At 31.5% G+C, this 21706-nt stretch overlaps 2 protein-coding genes across 18 annotated transcripts in view; both read left to right on the top strand.

Annotated features, from left to right (window-relative positions):
• The window catches only part of LOC129751442 (PDZ and LIM domain protein Zasp), a 261468-nt gene that overhangs the window by 44873 nt on the left and 194889 nt on the right, over positions 1-21706 (top strand). The window lies entirely within an intron of this gene.
• LOC129752708 (uncharacterized) lies at positions 50-20231 on the top strand. Its single transcript, XM_055748480.1, has 2 exons — positions 50-1418; positions 20065-20231. Exons 1-2 carry the CDS (start codon positions 50-52, stop codon positions 20229-20231), a joined length of 1536 nt encoding a protein of 511 aa, XP_055604455.1.

The following is a 21706-nucleotide window of genomic DNA, read 5'->3' as shown; positions in this document are numbered from 1 at the left end:
ACACTCCGAAAAAATAACAGTCCACGGAGGGGTCCCTCAAGGATCAGTGATGGCCCCCACCCTATTCCTCATCGCAATCAACTCCATCTTCCAAAAAATCCCGCCAAACATACAAGCTCTGGTCTACGCAGACGACATTCTGCTCATATCAACATCAGCCTTTCCCAAGACTACCAGGAAAAGACTCCAAGATGCCTTGACCGAAATAGCAAACTGGGCACCCACTGTGGGCTTCCAGTTCTCACCCAGTAAATCCTGCCTCCTACATATCGGTCCAAATCGAAGAAAACTCAAGAAATTGCCCGACCTCACCATCAACAACCAAATAATACCACTGACCCGCTCCACCCGCCTACTTGGTATTTGGGTGGATGACCGACTAAACTTCAATCTTCATCTGAACCAGATTCGAAAGAATGCCAAAGCTAAGTTATCCATCCTTCAAATCCTAGCCAACAAAACCAGCCACGCCCACAGAGATTCCCTCTTTCGCTTCCTCCACGGTTGGTTTCTTCCTTCAATCCTACACGGGCTGGGCCTACTCAGCCGAGCTAGTTCAGAAATCATCAACAAATTGGAACCTCTGTACAATAGCTGCATACGAATCATTGGCTCCGCTTTCTGCACCAGCCCAATCAGTTCACTGATGGCTGAGAGCGGCCAAACCCCATTCAAATACACAATCGCTAAACTTCTATCATCAAAAGCCGTGCGTTGGCTCTCAAATGGGGGCTCCAGCGAATACCAAATGGTTGCTAGAACGAACACCCTTCTCTCCAACCTGACGGGCAACGAAATCCCACCGATCTGCCCCAGACCAGAACCTCGTATTAGTTTCTGGAACGATAAAACTCCCATAGTAAATTTAAGCCTGATGCGAGTTATTAAAAAAAATGATCCCCCAACAATCATTCAAGCCCACTTTAGACAGCTTGTGGAACATAAATTTGGCCACCTCCCTCACGCATACACAGATGGTTCCAAAACCAACAACGGCCGAGTCGGGAGCGGCGTATACAATGGTAACAACAATCTAAGTCTACCTATCCCATCGCAATGTTCGGTCTTCAGCTCCGAGGCGTTCGCAATACTAAAAGCAGCTGAAACATACGATCCAAAAACTGTCATCTTCAGTGATTCGGCCAGTGTGCTCTCCGCCTTGTCACACGGCAACATTAAACACCCTTGGCTACCAACCATCACCAAAATAGCTCTCCAAAAGCAAATCACCCTTTGCTGGGTACCGGGGCATGCCGGAATCCCCGGAAACGAAGCCGCCGATCGACTTGCAGCCGCAGCCACGCTTTCGGATCCCCCGCCGATAGCCATTCCTCAACAAGATGCCCTCAACTTCATAAGAAGGTCTCTACAAGAATCCTGGGACATCGAATGGAACTCCAATCTCCATGCAAAGTTGCGTGAAATAAAAAACTCCACGGTTAAATGGACAGACAGACCGACCCAAAATGAAAGAAGGGCTCTTACCCGTCTCCGTATCGGTCACACTCGCCTCACACACGAACATCTTTTGACTAAAAGCCACCCTCCAATCTGCCCATGCTGCGACACAGAAATCACCATCAAACACATCTTGGTTACATGTCCTCAATACCATCTTATCAGACAGACCTGCCGTCTTGCAACAAGCCTAAGGGAAATTCTAAGTAACTGCCCGGAAGAAGAGACCAAGGTTCTGGCTTTCCTTCGGAAAGCCAAACTTTTGCATAAAATCTGATCTAAAAACCACCCCAATGACCCTAATGGGTTAAACACCATTTTCATCGAGGAAGAATGACCTAAATGGGTTAAACTCCTATCAAAAACAACAAAAAAAAAAATACTTTGAAAGCAAAAGTAAACTTTAATAATTTTTAAGAAAAAGTTTTCCAAAATGTTTGTTATGACTTCATTTGATCCTTCGAGTTCAAAAAGATTTATTTTTCATCTGAATAGATGTTTATCATAGCTGAGCACGCAATTATCAATATTGATCCTATAAATAATATTTATCCAACAATTTCTCGATAAAAAGATCTCAAAAAGTGCTTTTACCAAGAAAAAAAAAATAAGCAAACTTTTAGAATTCTTTTTTTCTGACACTGAAATTATAACTGATGTGTCCAAAAAAGTCAATGGAACTTTTATCTCAAGATTTTGCATGATTTTTGCCAAAGCTTAGGGCACCCCGATTACAGGATCAAGTCTCTTTTATCTTTCGAAAGATCACAATTTTTTAGTACCACAATAACGCTTCTAGTTAATCTATTCTATTGCAGCACATAAACTTGAAATTACACGCTGTTAAAAAATGCAAAAAACGGCGATCTGCAATTTTTTTTTAAATATATGATATTTTCCCCTACTAATATCTGTTTTATAAGCAGTTCACAAAAGCCACAGCTTAGAGAATCTAAAAAACATGAGAAATCGGGAAATGACCCTATTTTTGGAAAATTGTTATTTTGGTAGCTTCATGATTGATTTTTGGGTTGATTTTTTGAGTAAAATATGATACTAAGTTAAGTTGAAGTGATGAAATATGAACCCGTCCAAAGGCGGGGTTGATTAAAAAAAACTATATCATATCGATCAATACATACCTAGTTTTATTTTTGTTTAAGTTGGAATATCACAGTTATTTGTAAAATTTTTTTGACAAAAACTATATAAAACTATAGGAATGAGACAAAACTTATATGTTTCAAAATTTAGAAAAAAGTTTGAAACGTTTATAAACTACAACCGAATGAAAAAGTTCTTCTGCCCCTTTAGTTATACAATAAAAAAAAAATTATCCTCAACTTTCAGGATGTTGTAAAACCAAAGATATTTTATTTAAAACTAACGTGGGTTCAATTTGTGTTCAAATTAATTGAACACCTACATTTCAAAAGAAACTTATAGTCATAATTTCAAAGTTTCCATAACAGGACATATCGATATTATTTTAATTCTCTGAGATGTAGCAAATTTGTTACAGATAATTTTGGGATTCACCAAAGCAAATCGGCAGAAGACTTCATTAATACATTTCAAAAAGAGTCATGCAATCCATTTCCTCCGAAACTTATTACAAGACAGATGCAAACGATTTCCCTCCTGTTGCGTCTTCCATCATCCAAACAGTCCAACACAGGAGTGGTGCATGGTTTGGTGGCATGTATCGTAAAACACGAATAATCCCTTGATCCAATCCAGAACATCACCCAGCAACACATCGTCCGAATTTGTCCGGATTCCCCAGTATTAACCATCAACCATCGAAGAAACCAAACCAAAATGAAGTGAAAAATTACTTCATATTTTTTTGACGTGACCCCGAAAATCCTTAATGCGACGGCTATAAAAAAATAGATTCTGAACGCACATTTCTTTGCACGACTTTTGGCGCGAGATGACGCGATGATGCCCATGTGCGTTTGGATGGACCGACCGAGGAAATCTTGTACTGGCTGTTGAATTCACATTTGAGAAAATAAAATAGAATAAACCGCACACGGAGAGGTAGGCAGACTTCCTTCCCCGGCCCATAAAATAAGAAGGGAAAAAAACATACCGGCGCGGCTGATTCAGCGACTTTTCCCTTTTCCCCAACGAGTTTCGAGTGGGGAAATAGCGCGGTGAAAAACGAGTCCACGCTCGGTGGCTGCCGGATTTTCGTGATTTAAAAATAGACAAATCACCAACTCATTCGATCCTACATATACTGCGAGAGACTTGCTAGTAGAAGGAAAATTTATATGGTAGGGAAAATCATACAGATACATTCAAGATTGGGTGCCACATATGTGGAAGAACGATCTCGGTGGGTAGACAATTAAGGTTAAATTGTTTTATTGCTGCTCCAAACTGTTATGGAAAATCATCACCACCTGCTAGAAAAATACCCTGGCTAGTTAACTCCGGGATTCCAATTTTCTAGGAAAAAAATATCCCAGACCACCAGTTCGATCGATCGCTATTATTCAAGACCAATGTAGAAGATATTTTTAAATCAGTTCCCCAAAATCATCCACCTTACAAAGAATACCAAAACATTCTCCTACAGTGAGTCAAACAAAATCTAAAACACAGCCGTAAGTCAAAACAGCATTTGCCAAAGCAAAAGCAAACAAACAAACAAACATTAGCAGCAAATGACACTTCGGGGATGGCTTTCTCGTTCTAGAGGAAATGGAAACTTAGTTTGACGGGACATGCAAAATGGCAAAAAAAAATTATAAATAATGTTCACCTTCAACGATGGTTTTTCGATGCTCTTCGGCGTATTTTAAGTTACTCAATCGTCGACACGTATAAATAGGTTGGGGTCAGCAAATTTGTTGCTTTCGTTTTTTATTGCAGGATTACGAAATAAGCACTTGAAAAAAAAAAAAAAGTTTGCCGAAAAAAAGTGTGAGAAGAATTCACATTTCGATAAACGTTCGGATATGGCATTAGATGGATTCAACACAACACATGAAAAATATACATCTTTTAATAGCCTCATAGCACTTAACCGTTTAATGGCTTAGTAGATTTAGAAAGCCTAGAGCTCAAACGGCCATAAATTTTTTGGCATGAATCAAACTTCAATCATTTATTTATTTCATACATCTCAATCAATCATTCAAGAATTTAATATTCTGATTTCATTGACTTTCAACAGAAAAGTAATTTTCCGTTTGAAATCAATGAGCAATATACAAAAGTAGGCACAAATGACTAAATCCATGGCTCAAATTAACCGATGAAACGTTTGCTCAGATTGAGTAATAAGCAAATCATTTGCAGATTCTTAATGGACACTTTTCCCTCAATTGAACGGATTTGTTGATTTTTTACCGATCGGTCAAACATACGACACCACCCGGAGTGATGTCATTTGAAAACGGATCGAGTTGGTAATTTTGTGGGCATCAGCACATTTTTTTCTTACCTCGCAAAAACCATTTGGAGGATCCATTTGTGAGCCGTTGCGATGGCGTTAATATGGGATATCGATCGAATGTTTGCATTACTGTGACTCACCCTCCACTTCGGTTTTTGTTGACTTTATCGATTAGCTGCGCCCCAGTACCAGTTTTTATCAGTTACATGTTTGACCGATACGTGATTTTATCTTGTTGATAACAACTGATTGACAATTGATATGTTATTCATGACAAAAATGACAAAAATGACAAAAATGACAAAAATGACAAAAATGACAAAAATGACAAAAATGACAAAAATGACAAAAATGACAAAAATGACAAAAATGACAAAAATGACAAAAATGACAAAAATGACAAAAATGACAAAAATGACAAAAATGACAAAAATGACAAAAATGACAAAAAAGACAAAAATGACAAAAATGACAAAAATGACAAAAATGACAAAAATGACAAAAATGACAAAAATGACAAAAATGACAAAAATGACAAAAATGACAAAAAATGACAAAAATGACAAAAATGACAAAAATGACAAAAATGACAAAAATGACAAAAATGACAAAAATGACAAAAATAACAAAAATGACAAAAATGACAAAAATGACAAAAATGACAAAAATGACAAAAATGACAAAAATGACAAAAATAACAAAAATGACCAAAATGACAAAAATGACAAAAATGACAAAAATGACAAAAACGACAAAAAATGACAAAAATGACAAAAATGACAAAAATGACAAAAATGACAAAAATGACAAAAATGACAAAAATGACAAAATGACAAAAATGACAAAAATGACAAAAATGACAAAAATGACAAAAATGACAAAAATGACAAAAATGACAAAAATGACAAAAATGACAAAAATGACAAAAATGACAAAAATGACAAAAATGACAAAAATGACAAAAATGACAAAAATGACAAAAATGACAAAAATGACAAAAATGACAAAAATGACAAAAATGACAAAAATGACAAAAATGACAAAAATGACAAAAATGACAAAAATGACAAAAATGACAAAAATGACAAAAATGACAAAAATGACAAAAATGACAAAAATGACAAAAATGACAAAAATGACAAAAATGACAAAAATGACAAAAATGACAAAAATGACAAAAATGACAAAAATGACAAAAATGACAAAAATGACAAAAATGACAAAAATGACAAAAATGACAAAATGACAAAAATGACAAAATGACAAAAATGACAAAAATGACAAAAATGACAAAAATGACAAAAATAACAAAAATGACCAAAATGACCAAAATGACAAAAATGACAAAAATGACAAAAATGACAAAAATGACAAAAATGACAAAAATGACAAAAATGACAAAAATAACAAAAATGACAAAAATGACAAAATGACAAAAATGACAAAAATGACAAAAATGACAAAAATGACAAAAATGACAAAAATGACAAAAATGACAAAAATGACAAAAATGACAAAATGACAAAAATGACAAAAATGACAAAAATGACAAAAATGACAAAAATGACAAAAATGACAAAAATGACAAAAATGACAAAAATGACAAAAATGACAAAAATGACAAAAATGACAAAAATGACAAAAATGACAAAAATGACAAAAATGACAAAAATGACAAAAATGACAAAAATGACAAAAATGACAAAAATGACAAAAATGACAAAAATGACAAAAATGACAAAAATGACAAAAATGACAAAATGACAAAAATGACAAAAATGACAAAAATGACAAAAATGACAAAAATGACAAAAATGACAAAAATGACAAAAATGACAAAATGACAAAAATGACAAAAATGACAAAAATGACAAAAATGACAAAAATGACAAAAATGACAAAATGACAAAAATGACAAAAATGACAAAAATGACAAAAATGACAAAAATGACAAAAATTACAAAAATGACAAAATGACAAAAATGACAAAAATGACAAAAATGACAAAAATGACAAAAATGACAAAAATGACAAAAATGACAAAAATGACAAAAATGACAAAAATGACAAAAATGACAAAAATGACAAAAATGACAAAAATGACAAAAATGACAAAAATGACAAAAATGACAAAAATGACAAAATGACAAAAATGACAAAAATGACAAAAATGACAAAAATGACAAAAATGACAAAAATGACAAAAATGACAAAAATGACAAAAATGACAAAAATGACAAAAATGACAAAAATGACAAAAATGACAAAAATGACAAAATGACAAAAATGACAAAAATGACAAAAATGACAAAAATGACAAAATGACAAAAATGACAAAAATGACAAAAATGACAAAAATGACAAAAATGACAAAAATGACAAAAATGACAAAAATGACAAAAATGACAAAAATGACAAAAATGACAAAATGACAAAAATGACAAAATGACAAAAATGACAAAAATGACAAAAATGACAAAAATGACAAAAATGACAAAAATGACAAAAATGACAAAAATGACAAAAATGACAAAAATGACAAAAATGACAAAAATGACAAAAATGACAAAAATGACAAAAATGACAAAATGACAAAAATGACAAAAATGACAAAAATGACAAAAATGACAAAAATGACAAAAATGACAAAAATGACAAAAATGACAAAAATGACAAAAATGACAAAAATGACAAAAATGACAAAAATGACAAAAATGACAAAAATGACAAAAATGACAAAAATGACAAAAATGACAAAAATGACAAAAATGACAAATGACAAAAATGACAAAAATGACAAAAATGACAAAAATGACAAAAATGACAAAAATGACAAAAATGACAAAAATGACAAAAATGACAAAAATGACAAAAATGACAAAAATGACAAAAATGACAAAAATGACAAAAATGACAAAAATGACAAAAATGACAAAAATGACAAAATGACAAAAATGACAAAAATGACAAAAATGACAAAAATGACAAAAATGACAAAAATGACAAAAATGACAAAAATGACAAAAATGACAAAAATGACAAAAATGACAAAAATGACAAAAATGACAAAATGACAAAAATGACAAAAATGACAAAAATGACAAAAATGACAAAAATGACAAAAATGACAAAAATGACAAAAATGACAAAATGACAAAAATGACAAAAATGACAAAAATGACAAAAATGACAAAAATGACAAAAATGACAAAAATGACAAAAATGACAAAAATGACAAAAATGACAAAAATGACAAAAATGACAAAAATGACAAAAATAACAAAAATGACAAAAATGACAAAAATGACAAAAATGACAAAAATGACAAAAATGACAAAAAATGACAAAAATGACAAAAATGACAAAAATGACAAAAATGACAAAAATGACAAAAATGACAAAAATGACAAAAATGACAAAAATGACAAAAATGACAAAAATAACAAAAATGACAAAAATGACAAAAATGACAAAAATGACAAAAATGACAAAAATGACAAAAATGACAAAAATGACAAAAATAACAAAAATGACCAAAATGACAAAAATGACAAAAATGACAAAAATGACAAAAATGACAAAAATGACAAAAATGACAAAAATTACAAAAATAACAAAAATGACAAAAATGACAAAAATGACAAAAATGACAAAAATGACAAAAATGACAAAAATGACAAAAATGACAAAAATGACAAAAATGACAAAAATGACAAAAATGACAAAAATGACAAAAATGACAAAAATGACAAAAATGACAAAAATGACAAAAATGACAAAAATGACAAAAATGACAAAAATGACAAAAATGACAAAAATGACAAAAATGACAAAAATGACAAAAATGACAAAAATGACAAAAATGACAAAAATGACAAAAATGACAAAAATGACAAAAATGACAAAAATGACAAAAATGACAAAAATGACAAAAATGACAAAAATGACAAAAATGACAAAAATGACAAAAATGACAAAAATGACAAAAATGACAAAAATGACAAAAATGACAAAAATGACAAAAATGACAAAAATGACAAAAATGACAAAAATGACAAAAATGACAAAAATGACAAAAATGACAAAAATGACAAAAATGACAAAAATGACAAAAATGACAAAAATGACAAAAATGACAAAAATGACAAAAATGACAAAAATGACAAAAATGACAAAAATGACAAAAATGACAAAAATGACAAAAATGACAAAAATGACAAAAATGACAAAAATGACAAAAATGACAAAAATGACAAAAATGACAAAAATGACAAAAATGACAAAAATGACAAAAATGACAAAAATGACAAAAATGACAAAAATGACAAAAATGACAAAAATGACAAAAATGACAAAAATGACAAAAATGACAAAAATGACAAAAATGACAAAAATGACAAAAATGACAAAAATGACAAAAATGACAAAAATGACAAAAATGACAAAAATGACAAAAATGACAAAAATGACAAAAATGACAAAAATGACAAAAATGACAAAAATGACAAAAATGACAAAAATGACAAAAATGACAAAAATGACAAAAATGACAAAAATGACAAAAATGACAAAAATGACAAAAATGACAAAAATGACAAAAATGACAAAAATGACAAAAATGACAAAAATGACAAAAATGACAAAAATGACAAAAATGACAAAAATGACAAAAATGACAAAAATGACAAAAATGACAAAAATGACAAAAATGACAAAAATGACAAAAATGACAAAAATGACAAAAATGACAAAAATGACAAAAATGACAAAAATGACAAAAATGACAAAAATGACAAAAATGACAAAAATGACAAAAATGACAAAAATGACAAAAATGACAAAAATGACAAAAATGACAAAAATGACAAAAATGACAAAAATGACAAAAATGACAAAAATGACAAAAATGACAAAAATGACAAAAATGACAAAAATGACAAAAATGACAAAAATGACAAAAATGACAAAAATGACAAAAATGACAAAAATGACAAAAATGACAAAAATGACAAAAATGACAAAAATGACAAAAATGACAAAAATGACAAAAATGACAAAAATGACAAAAATGACAAAAATGACAAAAATGACAAAAATGACAAAAATGACAAAAATGACAAAAATGACAAAAATGACAAAAATGACAAAAATGACAAAAATGACAAAAATGACAAAAATGACAAAAATGACAAAAATGACAAAAATGACAAAAATGACAAAAATGACAAAAATGACAAAAATGACAAAAATGACAAAAATGACAAAAATGACAAAAATGACAAAAATGACAAAAATGACAAAAATGACAAAAATGACAAAAATGACAAAAATGACAAAAATGACAAAAATGACAAAAATGACAAAAATGACAAAAATGACAAAAATGACAAAAATGACAAAAATGACAAAAATGACAAAAATGACAAAAATGACAAAAATGACAAAAATGACAAAAATGACAAAAATGACAAAAATGACAAAAATGACAAAAATGACAAAAATGACAAAAATGACAAAAATGACAAAAATGACAAAAATGACAAAAATGACAAAAATGACAAAAATGACAAAAATGACAAAAATGACAAAAATGACAAAAATGACAAAAATGACAAAAATGACAAAAATGACAAAAATGACAAAAATGACAAAAATGACAAAAATGACAAAAATGACAAAAATGACAAAAATGACAAAAATGACAAAAATGACAAAAATAACAAAAATGACAAAAATGACAAAAATGACAAAAATGACAAAAATGACAAAAATGACAAAAATGATAAAAATTACAAAAAAGGAAAAAAATTACAAAAATTACAAAAATTACAAAAATTACAAAAATTACAATATATACAAAAATTACCAAAAATTACAAAAATTACAAAAATTACAAAAATTACAAAAATTACAAAAATTACAAAAATTACAAAAATTACAAAAATTACAAAAATTACAAAAATTACAAAAACTACAAAAATTACAAAAATTACAAAAATTAAAAAAATTACAGAAATTACAAAAATTACAAAAATTACAAAAATTACAAAAATTACAAAAATTACAAAAATTACAAAAATTACAAAAATTACAAAAATTACAAAAATTACAAAAATTACAAAAATTACAAAAATGACAAAAATTACAAAAATTACAAAAATAACAAAAATTACAAAAATTACAAAAATTACAAAAATTACAAAAATTACAAAAATTACAAAAATTACAAAAATTACAAAAATTACAAAAATTACAAAAATTACAAAAATTACAAAAATTACAAAAATTACAAAGATTACAAAAATTACAAAAATTACAAAAATTACAAAAATTACAAAAATTACAAAAATTACAAAAATTACAAAAATTACAAAAATTACAAAAATTACAAAAACTACAAAAATTACAAAAATTACAAAAATTACAAAAATTACAAAAATTACAAAAATTACAAAAATTACAAAAATTACAAAAATTACAAAAATTACAAAAAATACAAAAATTACAAAAATAACAAAAATTACAAAATTTAAAAAAAAATACAAAAATTACAAAAATTACAAAAATTACAAAAATTACAAAAATTACAAAAATTACAAAAATTACAAAAATTACAAAAATTACAAAAATTACAAAAATTAAAAAAATTACAAAAATTACAAAATTTACAAAAATTACAAAAATTACAAAAATTTCAAAAATTTCAAAAATTACAAAAATTACAAAAATTACAAAAATCACAAAAATTACAAAAATTACAAAAATTACAAAAATTACAAAAATTACAAAAATTACAAAAATTACAAAAATTACAAAAATTACAAAAATTACAAAAATGACAAAAATTACAAAAATTACAAAAATTACAAAAATTACAAAAATTACAAAAATTACAAAAATTACAAAAATTAGAAAAATTACAAAAATTACAAAAATTACAAAAATTACAAAAATTACAAAAATTACAAAAATTACAAAAATTACAAAAATTACAAAAATTACAAAAATTACAAAAATTACAAAAATTACGAAAATTACAAAAATTACAAAAATTACAAAAATTACAAAAATTACAAAATTACAAAAATTTCAAAAACCACAAAAATTACAATTATTACAGATATTATAAAAATAACAAAAATTATAAACGTTATAAAAATTTCAGAAATTACAAAAATTACAATTTTTTTTTTTCAAAAGCTACAAAAATTACGAAAAAGACAATAATGAGAAAATAACAATAACTTACAAAAATGAAAAAAATAACATTAAAATTTGTAAGAAAAAAAAAGTAAGAAATAAAAGACCGTCATGATTTTAAAAATGCATTTGTGAATTACCTGTGCCTTTAGTCGAAATTTTTGTTTGCCCATGAGATTCACCGCTATGAATCGCTATGAAAAATATCGATCTATAAAGCTAGAAAATAAAGTTTTCTGACTTTTGCAAAATTGTTCTGTTTTACAATTTTTCATATTGTGGATACGATTAACAGAGACATTCTGCTAAAAAAAGTTTAATAACCCGAATATGGCCAAATTTAGCCGAATTTCAATTTTTGCTGGAGAACCAAAACTACTGATCGACTTTTCTTGAACTGTCTAAGTTTTTTAAGGAAATTTGGAAAGGTTCTTACTGCTCCTAAGAAATTAACTTCCAGGCCAAAAGAAGGGTGTTTCGCTCAAATATAATTCGTTATGAAAATGAAATATCAAAAAATTTAAATTTCAGATCTGAGAACTGAGACCTGAGTCCTGAGATCTGAGATCTGAGACATGAGATCTAAGACCTGAGACCCGAGACCTGAAACCTGAGACCTGAGACGTGAGACCTGAGCCCTGAGACCTGAGACCTGAGACTTGAAACCTGAGACCTGAGACCTGAGACCTGAGATCTGAGACCTAAGAACTGAGAAATGAGACCTGATACCTGAGACTTGAGACCTGAGACTTGAAACCTGAGACCAGAGACCTGAGACTTGAGACTTGAGACCTGAGACCCGAGACCTGAAACCTGAAACCTGAAACCTGAGACCTGAGACCAGAGACTTTAAACCTGATACCTGAGACCTGTAACCTGAGACCTGAAGACCTGAAACCTTAGATCTGAGACCTCCCCCTGGTCCCAACTTCAAAAGTTTTTTAGATGACTTTCAGCATTCAGCGCGGTATTTTTACGCGGTTTTCGAGAATTCACACGGATTTTTATGCGTTTTTTACGCAGTACGTAAATCAGAGGAAAAAAAATTAACTGTATCACTTCGATTGGAAGTGAATGTAATCGAATCGAAAAGCAATTTGTGTAATCAAAATTCCCTATTCTCATAAAATACAGATATTAAATCATTGAATTTTTCTTATGAGCTTTTGAAATAACCAACTGCGGTCTGCAAAACCAAGCATCTTTATTATTTAAATATGAGATTTTAATCTATCTGAATTAATGTCATTTAAAAATTTTTCAACATGACTCCAGCTAAACGAGTTAACTTTATTGGATAACACCCGTTTTTGAAGGTCATTTTGTCTTTATTTTCGGTTCCTGAAGACCACAAAAATCATGACCAAAATTTAAGATGCATGTGATAGCAGACATTTGGACAATTTAAAACTGCTATAGTTTATGAAAATCGATTCTCCCTAACCGGCTTATGGTCCTTTTTGTGCTAGGTGACTCTAGTATTCCTTTTAAAAATCTTAAAATAATAAATTCTAGAACTTCTCATTTTAGAAAAAATTCCAGAGATATTGCATCGAGAAGGTACAATTCGGGTCTTTCAGATAGATCCTTTCCACATATGAAGGTTACAATGACAAAAAGTATAATTTCACTGACCCCATGTGGCTAATTCAAAAGTACAAAAAAAAAAAGATTTTATCTAGCGATTTTGCTCAAAATCATTTTTAATTTTTTTGTATTTAATCAAAATAATTGGAATTAAGATAACAGATACATAGTATTTTATCTTTAAATATCCAGTAGGGATGGACAGTGGAAGACGGTTTTTGCAAAGACCCATTTGTAATAATGTTTAGTATTTTTTTAATATCTTTATTATAGAGATTTTCAGCTCCAGCTGGTTCATCGTCATCATCATATTTAGTACAGACCCCGTTCGTTTTTGGCACCATCGGATTTTGGCACATGTGCCAAAATCGAACGGTTTTTTGCAGCGAAATTACCGTATAGTTTTCGCTATAAAATGACCAATATAATTTTGACAAACACCATGAATACGATTTTACGTTCATAAATGTTGATAGATTACAGTGACAAAAACAAAATTTAAAAAAAATATATAAAGTATTCAAAAAAGATGAAAAATTTCATAAAATAAAAACAAATACAAACAAAAGGCTAGAAATGACATAAAATAACTAGAAAATGATGGAGTATGACAGAAAAAGCAAATAAAACATTAAAAACCAACATTATAAACACAACAAGAATAGTGCTAAATGCATCAGACACATGATAGGAAAAAACGAAAAATGACTAAAAATGATCAAAAATTCATTAACAATTATGTAAATGATACATACTAATAATGATTTTTTTTTTAAATAAGTAAAAAAAAAGTTGAGAAAGTTGCCAAATTCGAACGGGGTCTGTAATAATAAAGTGTCATATTTAGATGTCCTTTTTTGATTGTCAGAAAACTCATGGTGTAAGAAAGTATAAAATACAGAGTTCAAAATGCACTTAAAACTATCTATTCATATTTACTAGCAAATCAATGATTTTCTACAACATTTGAAAGCTTCTGCAATTTAATATGAGATACTAGCCTGATTCGATTTGGGGACATTTTTGAATTCCTAAAACCCTGAGGTCTAAAATACTACGTTTTCGTTCAAAACTCATTTATGATTTTTGCAGAATTTTGAAGTAATGTTCACATGAGTAAATTTGAATTTTAGGATTGAAATTTAACTTTCGGTACAAAATAATTAATTTTACCATACAAACTTAAAAGTTCTGATTTGTTCATGTAAACATCACTTCAAAATTATGCAAAAATCATGGATGAGTTTTGAAACGAAACGAAGCTTTTTAGACCCCAGGGTTTGAGAAATTCAAAAATGACCGCAAATCGACTCAGTCTAATGAGACATCCTAATTACTTTGTTGATCACTATCCTATCGTTTCTAATCCTCCTGTAAATAAGTAAATTTTATATTACTGATTTATGCAGATAAACATTTGAATATTTTATGTTGCCCTTACTCCCGCCATAATCCGGCCTATCATTTCTCATAAGTTTGGGATACCTTATCTTTGGGCTTATCAAATGACAAATTCTTGTCTCATAATTTTTTTCATAGACTAGAACTTATTCACGAAAACACATGTATGTATGTATGTATGTATGAGAACCCACCAGTGGCTGATAGGTCTTTCGACCCGAGGCGGTACGGGAAGTCTCGATCGCATATTCAAATATTGTTCATGCTTAACTCATGAACAATAATTGCAGCACAACCAAGGGGTCCGTTACCACTGGCTTGGGACAGGTTTGACTCATCTCACTCCCTTCCAACTGTTCGAAACAAATAAAGAATTCTGAAAAGGTTCTTAAGTAACCTTCTCATGATTCTAAATTTGTCGAGATACTACGGCTGGCTTAAACCCACAATCCATTGTATATCAGTCTTCCGATCGTTCGATGTCTTGTCTGACCCCCCTCTGAACCCTATAATAGAGTTAAGCTATTTTAAACATATGAATATAAAAAAAAGGTTACACTTTTTCACATCTTACCTCTTTACCACTTTAAAAGGATACTTGTCTTCATAACATAAAATTCTTCGCGAATATTTAAAAGGCCCACAAATAAGTGCTAAATATTTATCTGGTCGCAGCATGCCGAGAATGCTATAGCGATCACCCGAACAAAAAAAAAACATATTTTTTTTTTTTTTTTTACTTAACTTAGCATTTATTTCTTTGAGGTAATAATTGAGTAAGAAACCTTAATGAACTTACGTTCCTCTAAAAGGTTTCGGTCCAAGTGGACATTTCAGAACTTAGTTTTACGATGCTTACATTAACCGCTCTAAATTATTTTTCATGTAATTTTTCACTCGAGTTTTGAATATAGGTACATTTTCACTCATTTGGATATCTCTACTTAAGCGATTATACAATATAGGTCCTGTTGAAGCTATTCTTCTCTCTCCGACTCTTGTTGATGCATTTTCTACTACTAATCTGTCAGTAGATCGGGTGTTGTGGTTATGGCTGACATGTTGGACATTGAAGTTATGGTGAATGTCCTTTATCTTCACAATTCGGTGCATTATGGTTAAAGTTTTCAGATCTCTCAAACAGTTTATCGGTAGAATATTGTGCCCAGGCATTTTATACAATTCCAATGTAGGATGCATGTGGGGAAGTTTGTAGATTGATTTTATGCATCTATTCTGCTGAACTTTTAGGGTTGATAGGTTTGTTACATTGGTATGTCCCCAAGCACTTATAGCGTAAGTATACCTACTATGCACGAAACTATTGTAAAGCTTTAGCAAAGCATGCCTTGGCATGAAGTAAGATAATTTACGTATTATTCCACAGATTGGAGCACAGTTTTTTATCAGATTCAAAATATGTGGTTTCCATGTTAATCGGTTATCTAGGCACACTCCCAAATATTTAAAACTAGACACTTCTTCAATTATATTTTTCTTGTGAATAAGTGGTGAGTGTGGCGGCAATTTAGTTTTAATTCCACGATAAATAACGTATTTCGTTTTAGCGGCATTTAAAGTGAGTAAGTTGTTTTGCAGATATTTATCCAAAACATTCAGATCATTCTCCATTTCTCGTATTAAAGTTTCTACATCGCGATTCGAGTATTCTAAAACTGTATCATCTGCAAAAAGCCTCGGAATTCCAAATAGAGAAAGTTTTGCTAGATCATTTACGTAAATTAAAAATAACAATGGACCTAGGTTGCTACCTTGGGGTACCCCTACAGTTATAGATAGCTTATCACTTAAAGTGTTATTGATTTTGACCAGTTGTTGACGATTTTGTAGATAACTTCGCATAAAGTCGTTTGCTAGTCCCCTAATTCCATACGCCTCTAACTTTTTTAGCAATAAACTATGGTCTATCGTATCGAAAGCTTTCGATAAATCAAGAAATAGAGTTGCAGCAATTTCCTTTTTCCTGTCCATGTTGTGAGAAATACTGTTTACTAACTCTAGGACGGCAATTTCAGTGGATCCTCCTTTACGAAAACCATGTTGGTGTTTATACAAGAAGTTTTCACTTTGGAGAAACTCTATTAGTCTTGTCGCGATTAGTTTTTCGTAAACTTTACTGAAAGCAGACAGAACTGAAATAGGTCGATAGCTATTCAGTTCTTTAGGGTCACCAGATTTGAACACAGGATGGACTGCAGCGAGTTTCAAAACTTCGGGATACTCAGCCATACACACACTTTCATTAAATGATGATGATAGGATTGGGGCTAGTTCCATGTGATGAGTTTGTAATGCTGACACCGGGAAACGATCTACTCCAGCCGCCTTAGTAGGATCTAGATTCAATATTATTGCGATAACTTCTTGGATAGTCGACGGGCGAAGAAATATGCTGTTTCTAATCCGCTCGATTGTATGATGCTCATCAATATTGCCAGTAGAATTATGTTGACTTGCTAGATGGGTTCCGATGGAAGTGAAGAAGATATTGAATGCGTTTGCCACAACTGAAGAGTTCTCCACTATTCGTCCATTTATATTTAATGACAAATTTTCAGGCTTGGAATCTTTCCCAATCATTTCGTTAATCCTTTTCCACATAATTTTCATGTTGTTAGTATTCATTTGTTGTTCGTAATATTCAGATTTTGTCTTTCTTTTAACGCTCTGTAGTTTTTTATTAATTTGTTTCGTTTGTTCGGTTAACTGAAGGTTTCCAGGATTTCTCCTCCATTTCCGTAAAATCTTGTCTCTGGTTTTCAAAAGATGCCATACTTCTAGGGTCATCCATGGACATACTTTTTTCATCCGTACTGTGGCTGTAGAGATACTTGTATGTTTTTCAAGCAGTTTTTGGTAGTGTTCTCCAATAGATTGTAGTGTAGAGTTCGGGTCTTGATTCTGGAAGTTTGAATTCCTGAGGAAGTCGGAAAAGTCTCTCTGAAGATTTTCTCGATTAATATAGCTTCGCGATAAGAGTTTAACTCCCGCTGCTTGTTTCTTATTGCTATATACAGTAAGGATGGGCCTGTGGTCGCTGATATCACACTCAAATGTGTAGTTAGTTATGGCATTTAAGTCGTTGAAACGTACGATGCTGTGGTCTAGCAAATTATTGCTTGCGGGTCTTGTAACTATAGTATTTGAGACAGCCAAACCGTAACAGTTCAGGAGACTTTGGTACTGTAGAACACAATTTTCGTTTTCTCTATTGACTGGGACATTTAGGTCACCCAAGACGAAAATAGGTTTACCGGAGTCTGCTTCGGAAAAAATGGGTTCAATTTGGTTTAGAAATCTGGAAAAACTGTAGTCTGGAGGTCTGTAGATTCCATGAACAGCTATCTGTTCACCATGCAAGGTCAGGTCAACTTCAATATGATGATATCCATCATCTTCAGTGTTACATTTCAAGTTGAATTTTATATCGTCTCTCACATATATCGCTAGACCACCGCCATTGCCACAGCGAGAAGAAAAATTAGCTTTGTATCCTGGTAAGTTATATAGTGCAGCGTTCACACGTTTAATCCAGGTTTCACTAATAACTATAACATCTACGTTTATATTTAAGTTCTCCAGAAGTATTTTGAATGAATCAAATTTCTCCAAGTTATTCATTCCTCGAATATTTATCTGCAGTAAATAAGCGTTTTTGTATGCACAGTTTTGCGGAATAGAACCTACAGAATCACTAAAGATATTTAAACTTTCATTTGTAAGCAATTCATCCGTCATATTTGCTGAAGTTCAGTATGAATGATTTTTGTTATTTTATTGAGGTATGACTTTCCTCAAATCCGAACGTGATCGAACAACAATAGGTTTGCATGTTGGAGTTTTCTTCAAAAGAATGTTTCCATCAATGCCAATCCAAACGTACGCAATATTTAGCTGGTTCTGTTTGCATCGCAATTCTTGTAGCAGTCCATGAACCACAGGAGTAATTTCACTACGAACAGAGACATAGGCATCTCCTTGTTGTACATGCGAAACATTTTTCTCCAGTTCGCTGACATGAATACGCCCATATTTACGCTTGTCTTCTAAGATTTTGAATTTAGTGACAGGATCTTTCAAAATTACACGAATTGGGGGTTTGTTTTTAGTTGACAAAGTAGATTTGAATCTTTCGCATGAAACAACAGAGCCTTCTTGAATATTACTACTGAAAGTTGATAGAGTCTTTTTAACCACTTCGGGTAATATTTCATCGCTCATAACAGGAACACCAGTGATAATAATGTTGTTTGCAACAGAGGCTTTCTCTTGATTACTAACCAGAGACTCCAGAATTTGAAAACGATCTTCGAGGGTTTTAGTTACACCAAATGATGCTGAGAGTTCTTTTTTCAAAGCAACATTTTCCCGCTTAAGCGCAAGTATTTCATCGCTAAGGACCTGCAATTTAGCTAGTGTTTTGTCAACAAGAGTGGACATAAACTCCTGACTTCGTATTATCTGGTCGGTGATCTCGTCAAACTTATGACCCATTTTAGACAATATTTTTTGATTCATTTTGTCTTCCGTCATTATGGCAACACGGAATTCAAATATCTTGAGGCTTGCAAATCTGAGATGCAGATGGCGCTGTGATCACAAAAAATTGACAGAGTTCTGTCAGAAGCTGTGTTGTTTCACGAATGACTTCCAAGCAACTCAAACAATAGGTCTCGTGCTCACCTTATGTGTTGCGGCCAAACGTCTATTCCATGTGATGTTGGGTTCAGGTTTTGCTCTTCTTGGTTTATGTAGGGCAGGTATTGAGCTAACCTTAACGTCAGGAGTTTTCCTCGGGTTCAAGCTTTGGTCGTTCTATGATGACAGGACGGTGGTTTAGCAGGAGCGGGGTGTGACGGATCCGAATAAAAACAACAAGCGATGAGGAGTTTTTATTTGGTAGCAGATCGAAGTTCTACATATATCTTTGTAGGGCACTTTACGATTCAATGTATGTTTGATTTCTTGAAGGATTTTTTTAACAGCAGCAGCAGCAGCAACAGCAGAGGGTAGTGAGCAACAGAAGCAGAGCAGCAGGGAAATTGGTACGTCGATCGAGTATCTTACCGTGGTTGGAGGGCTTGGTGCAAGGTGGCGAGAGCAGTGGGCGGGTGGGGGGCGCGCTCTATCGACCACTATCAAACCAGCGTAAATTTAGAATGTGTTTTACATACCATTCCAAACCAGCGGTGATATCACGATGAGCGTAGTTGGCCAGATATGTGCTTATCTCGATTTTCCCAGGTGGAACGGCGCAGTTGGGTCAGTTCTACGGGTATAAATTGATGCAAAATCGGAGCGGCTAAAGCAAGCGAGTGTTGACCAGAGCAGGGTTGCCAGAATTATATATATTAATTTTTCCATACCAGCATGATATGACCACTAATCACAATACGACCATAAGTTTTTGAAAATAACATTCAGATTCGTTGAAATTGGTAATTAGAATATGGTGCTTATTCTTCAAACTTGATTATTATGCCCATTCAGTAAGAAGCATTCAAGAACTAAAAACAAAAAACGCTTTACACAACCAATGTTTTACCCCACAAGGTTTCTGTTTAAACGAACCATTTTCGATACACATAACCACAATCATCACGTCGGAGCTTGCGGGATCTTGAAGTGGTTACATCCCATCGGCATTATGATACAACGTTTTAGTAAATTTGGTTTAGTTTTTGTTGAGAAAAATTATTTCTACTCACGATAGTCACGAACCAGAGAAAGTCACTGTCAGTTGCACAAAAAAACACTTGCCAAAGCAAACTTTTTGTACCCACGAACCAGTACCAGAACTACTTCACGAAAACACATGCTAAAAAAATCCAGAAATGTATTTTACAATTGAGTAAACGAATGTTGGGTGCTTTTTCGTATTCAGAAGAGATTTTTTTTTTGAAATGCATAAGAAACTTGAATATTTCACAATGTAAAACACCAATAACATACTGTAACTTAAAATAAGGATTAATGTTTTAAATGTTCCTGGGCTTTTAAAAATTTATTTATTGTGGATTGAGGATTGGGACGATTTTTTCCTAGCCCGTTTGTTTAAACTCCTAAACCGATTTCCACTAGTGTCCATCCATCTTGTCATGTCATGAGATATAATAAGATAGGTTTTATACAAAAATAGTCTTTGAAATTTGAAATTGCTGAAGATGTATGAACGATTTTTCTGTTTAAAAATCAATCTAACAATGATAGTTTCAAAAGGAAGGAATATTGTTAAATATGACATGATATGCACGATTGTATTTGAGATTTTTGCACAGGCATCTTAATATAATTAAAACAGATTTGTTATCATCCTGTCAAGAATTCTTCCCTTAAACCCATCTCATTACATAATCTGTAATGAAGAAATCAGTCATAAAACGCCTCAACAAGCTCAGAACCTTATGCAAACTATTCCGAATTTCCCCAGTCGGGTAGCAGTTACAGCAGCAAAACTGACACGAGAAATCATGAATCCATCTCTAGGTCAACATTGCCTCATCATGCGCACATGTCTATATCTATGGGCCACAAACAGTCAAGTAGGTAACATATTACGTGTGCAACTCCCACGGCTTTTTTGAGCGCCATCCCGAAATTTGAACAGTAACGAGCAAAACATCTCAT

This window comes from Uranotaenia lowii, chromosome 3, assembly GCF_029784155.1.
Source record: "Uranotaenia lowii strain MFRU-FL chromosome 3, ASM2978415v1, whole genome shotgun sequence".
In the NCBI taxonomy this organism is placed as follows: domain Eukaryota; kingdom Metazoa; phylum Arthropoda; class Insecta; order Diptera; family Culicidae; genus Uranotaenia; species Uranotaenia lowii.
This window is presented reverse-complemented; position numbering and strand designations above follow the sequence as displayed.

Excerpts from the sequence above, each read along its gene's own strand:
- LOC129752708 (XM_055748480.1), top strand. The coding sequence starts at position 50 with ATGGCCCCCACCCTATTCCTCATCGCAATCAACTCCATCTTCCAAAAA. Across the intron at positions 1,419-20,064 it reads CAATCTCCATGCAAAGTTGC|CAGCAGCAGCAGCAACAGCA; the intron begins GTGAAATAAAAA and ends TTTTTTTAACAG.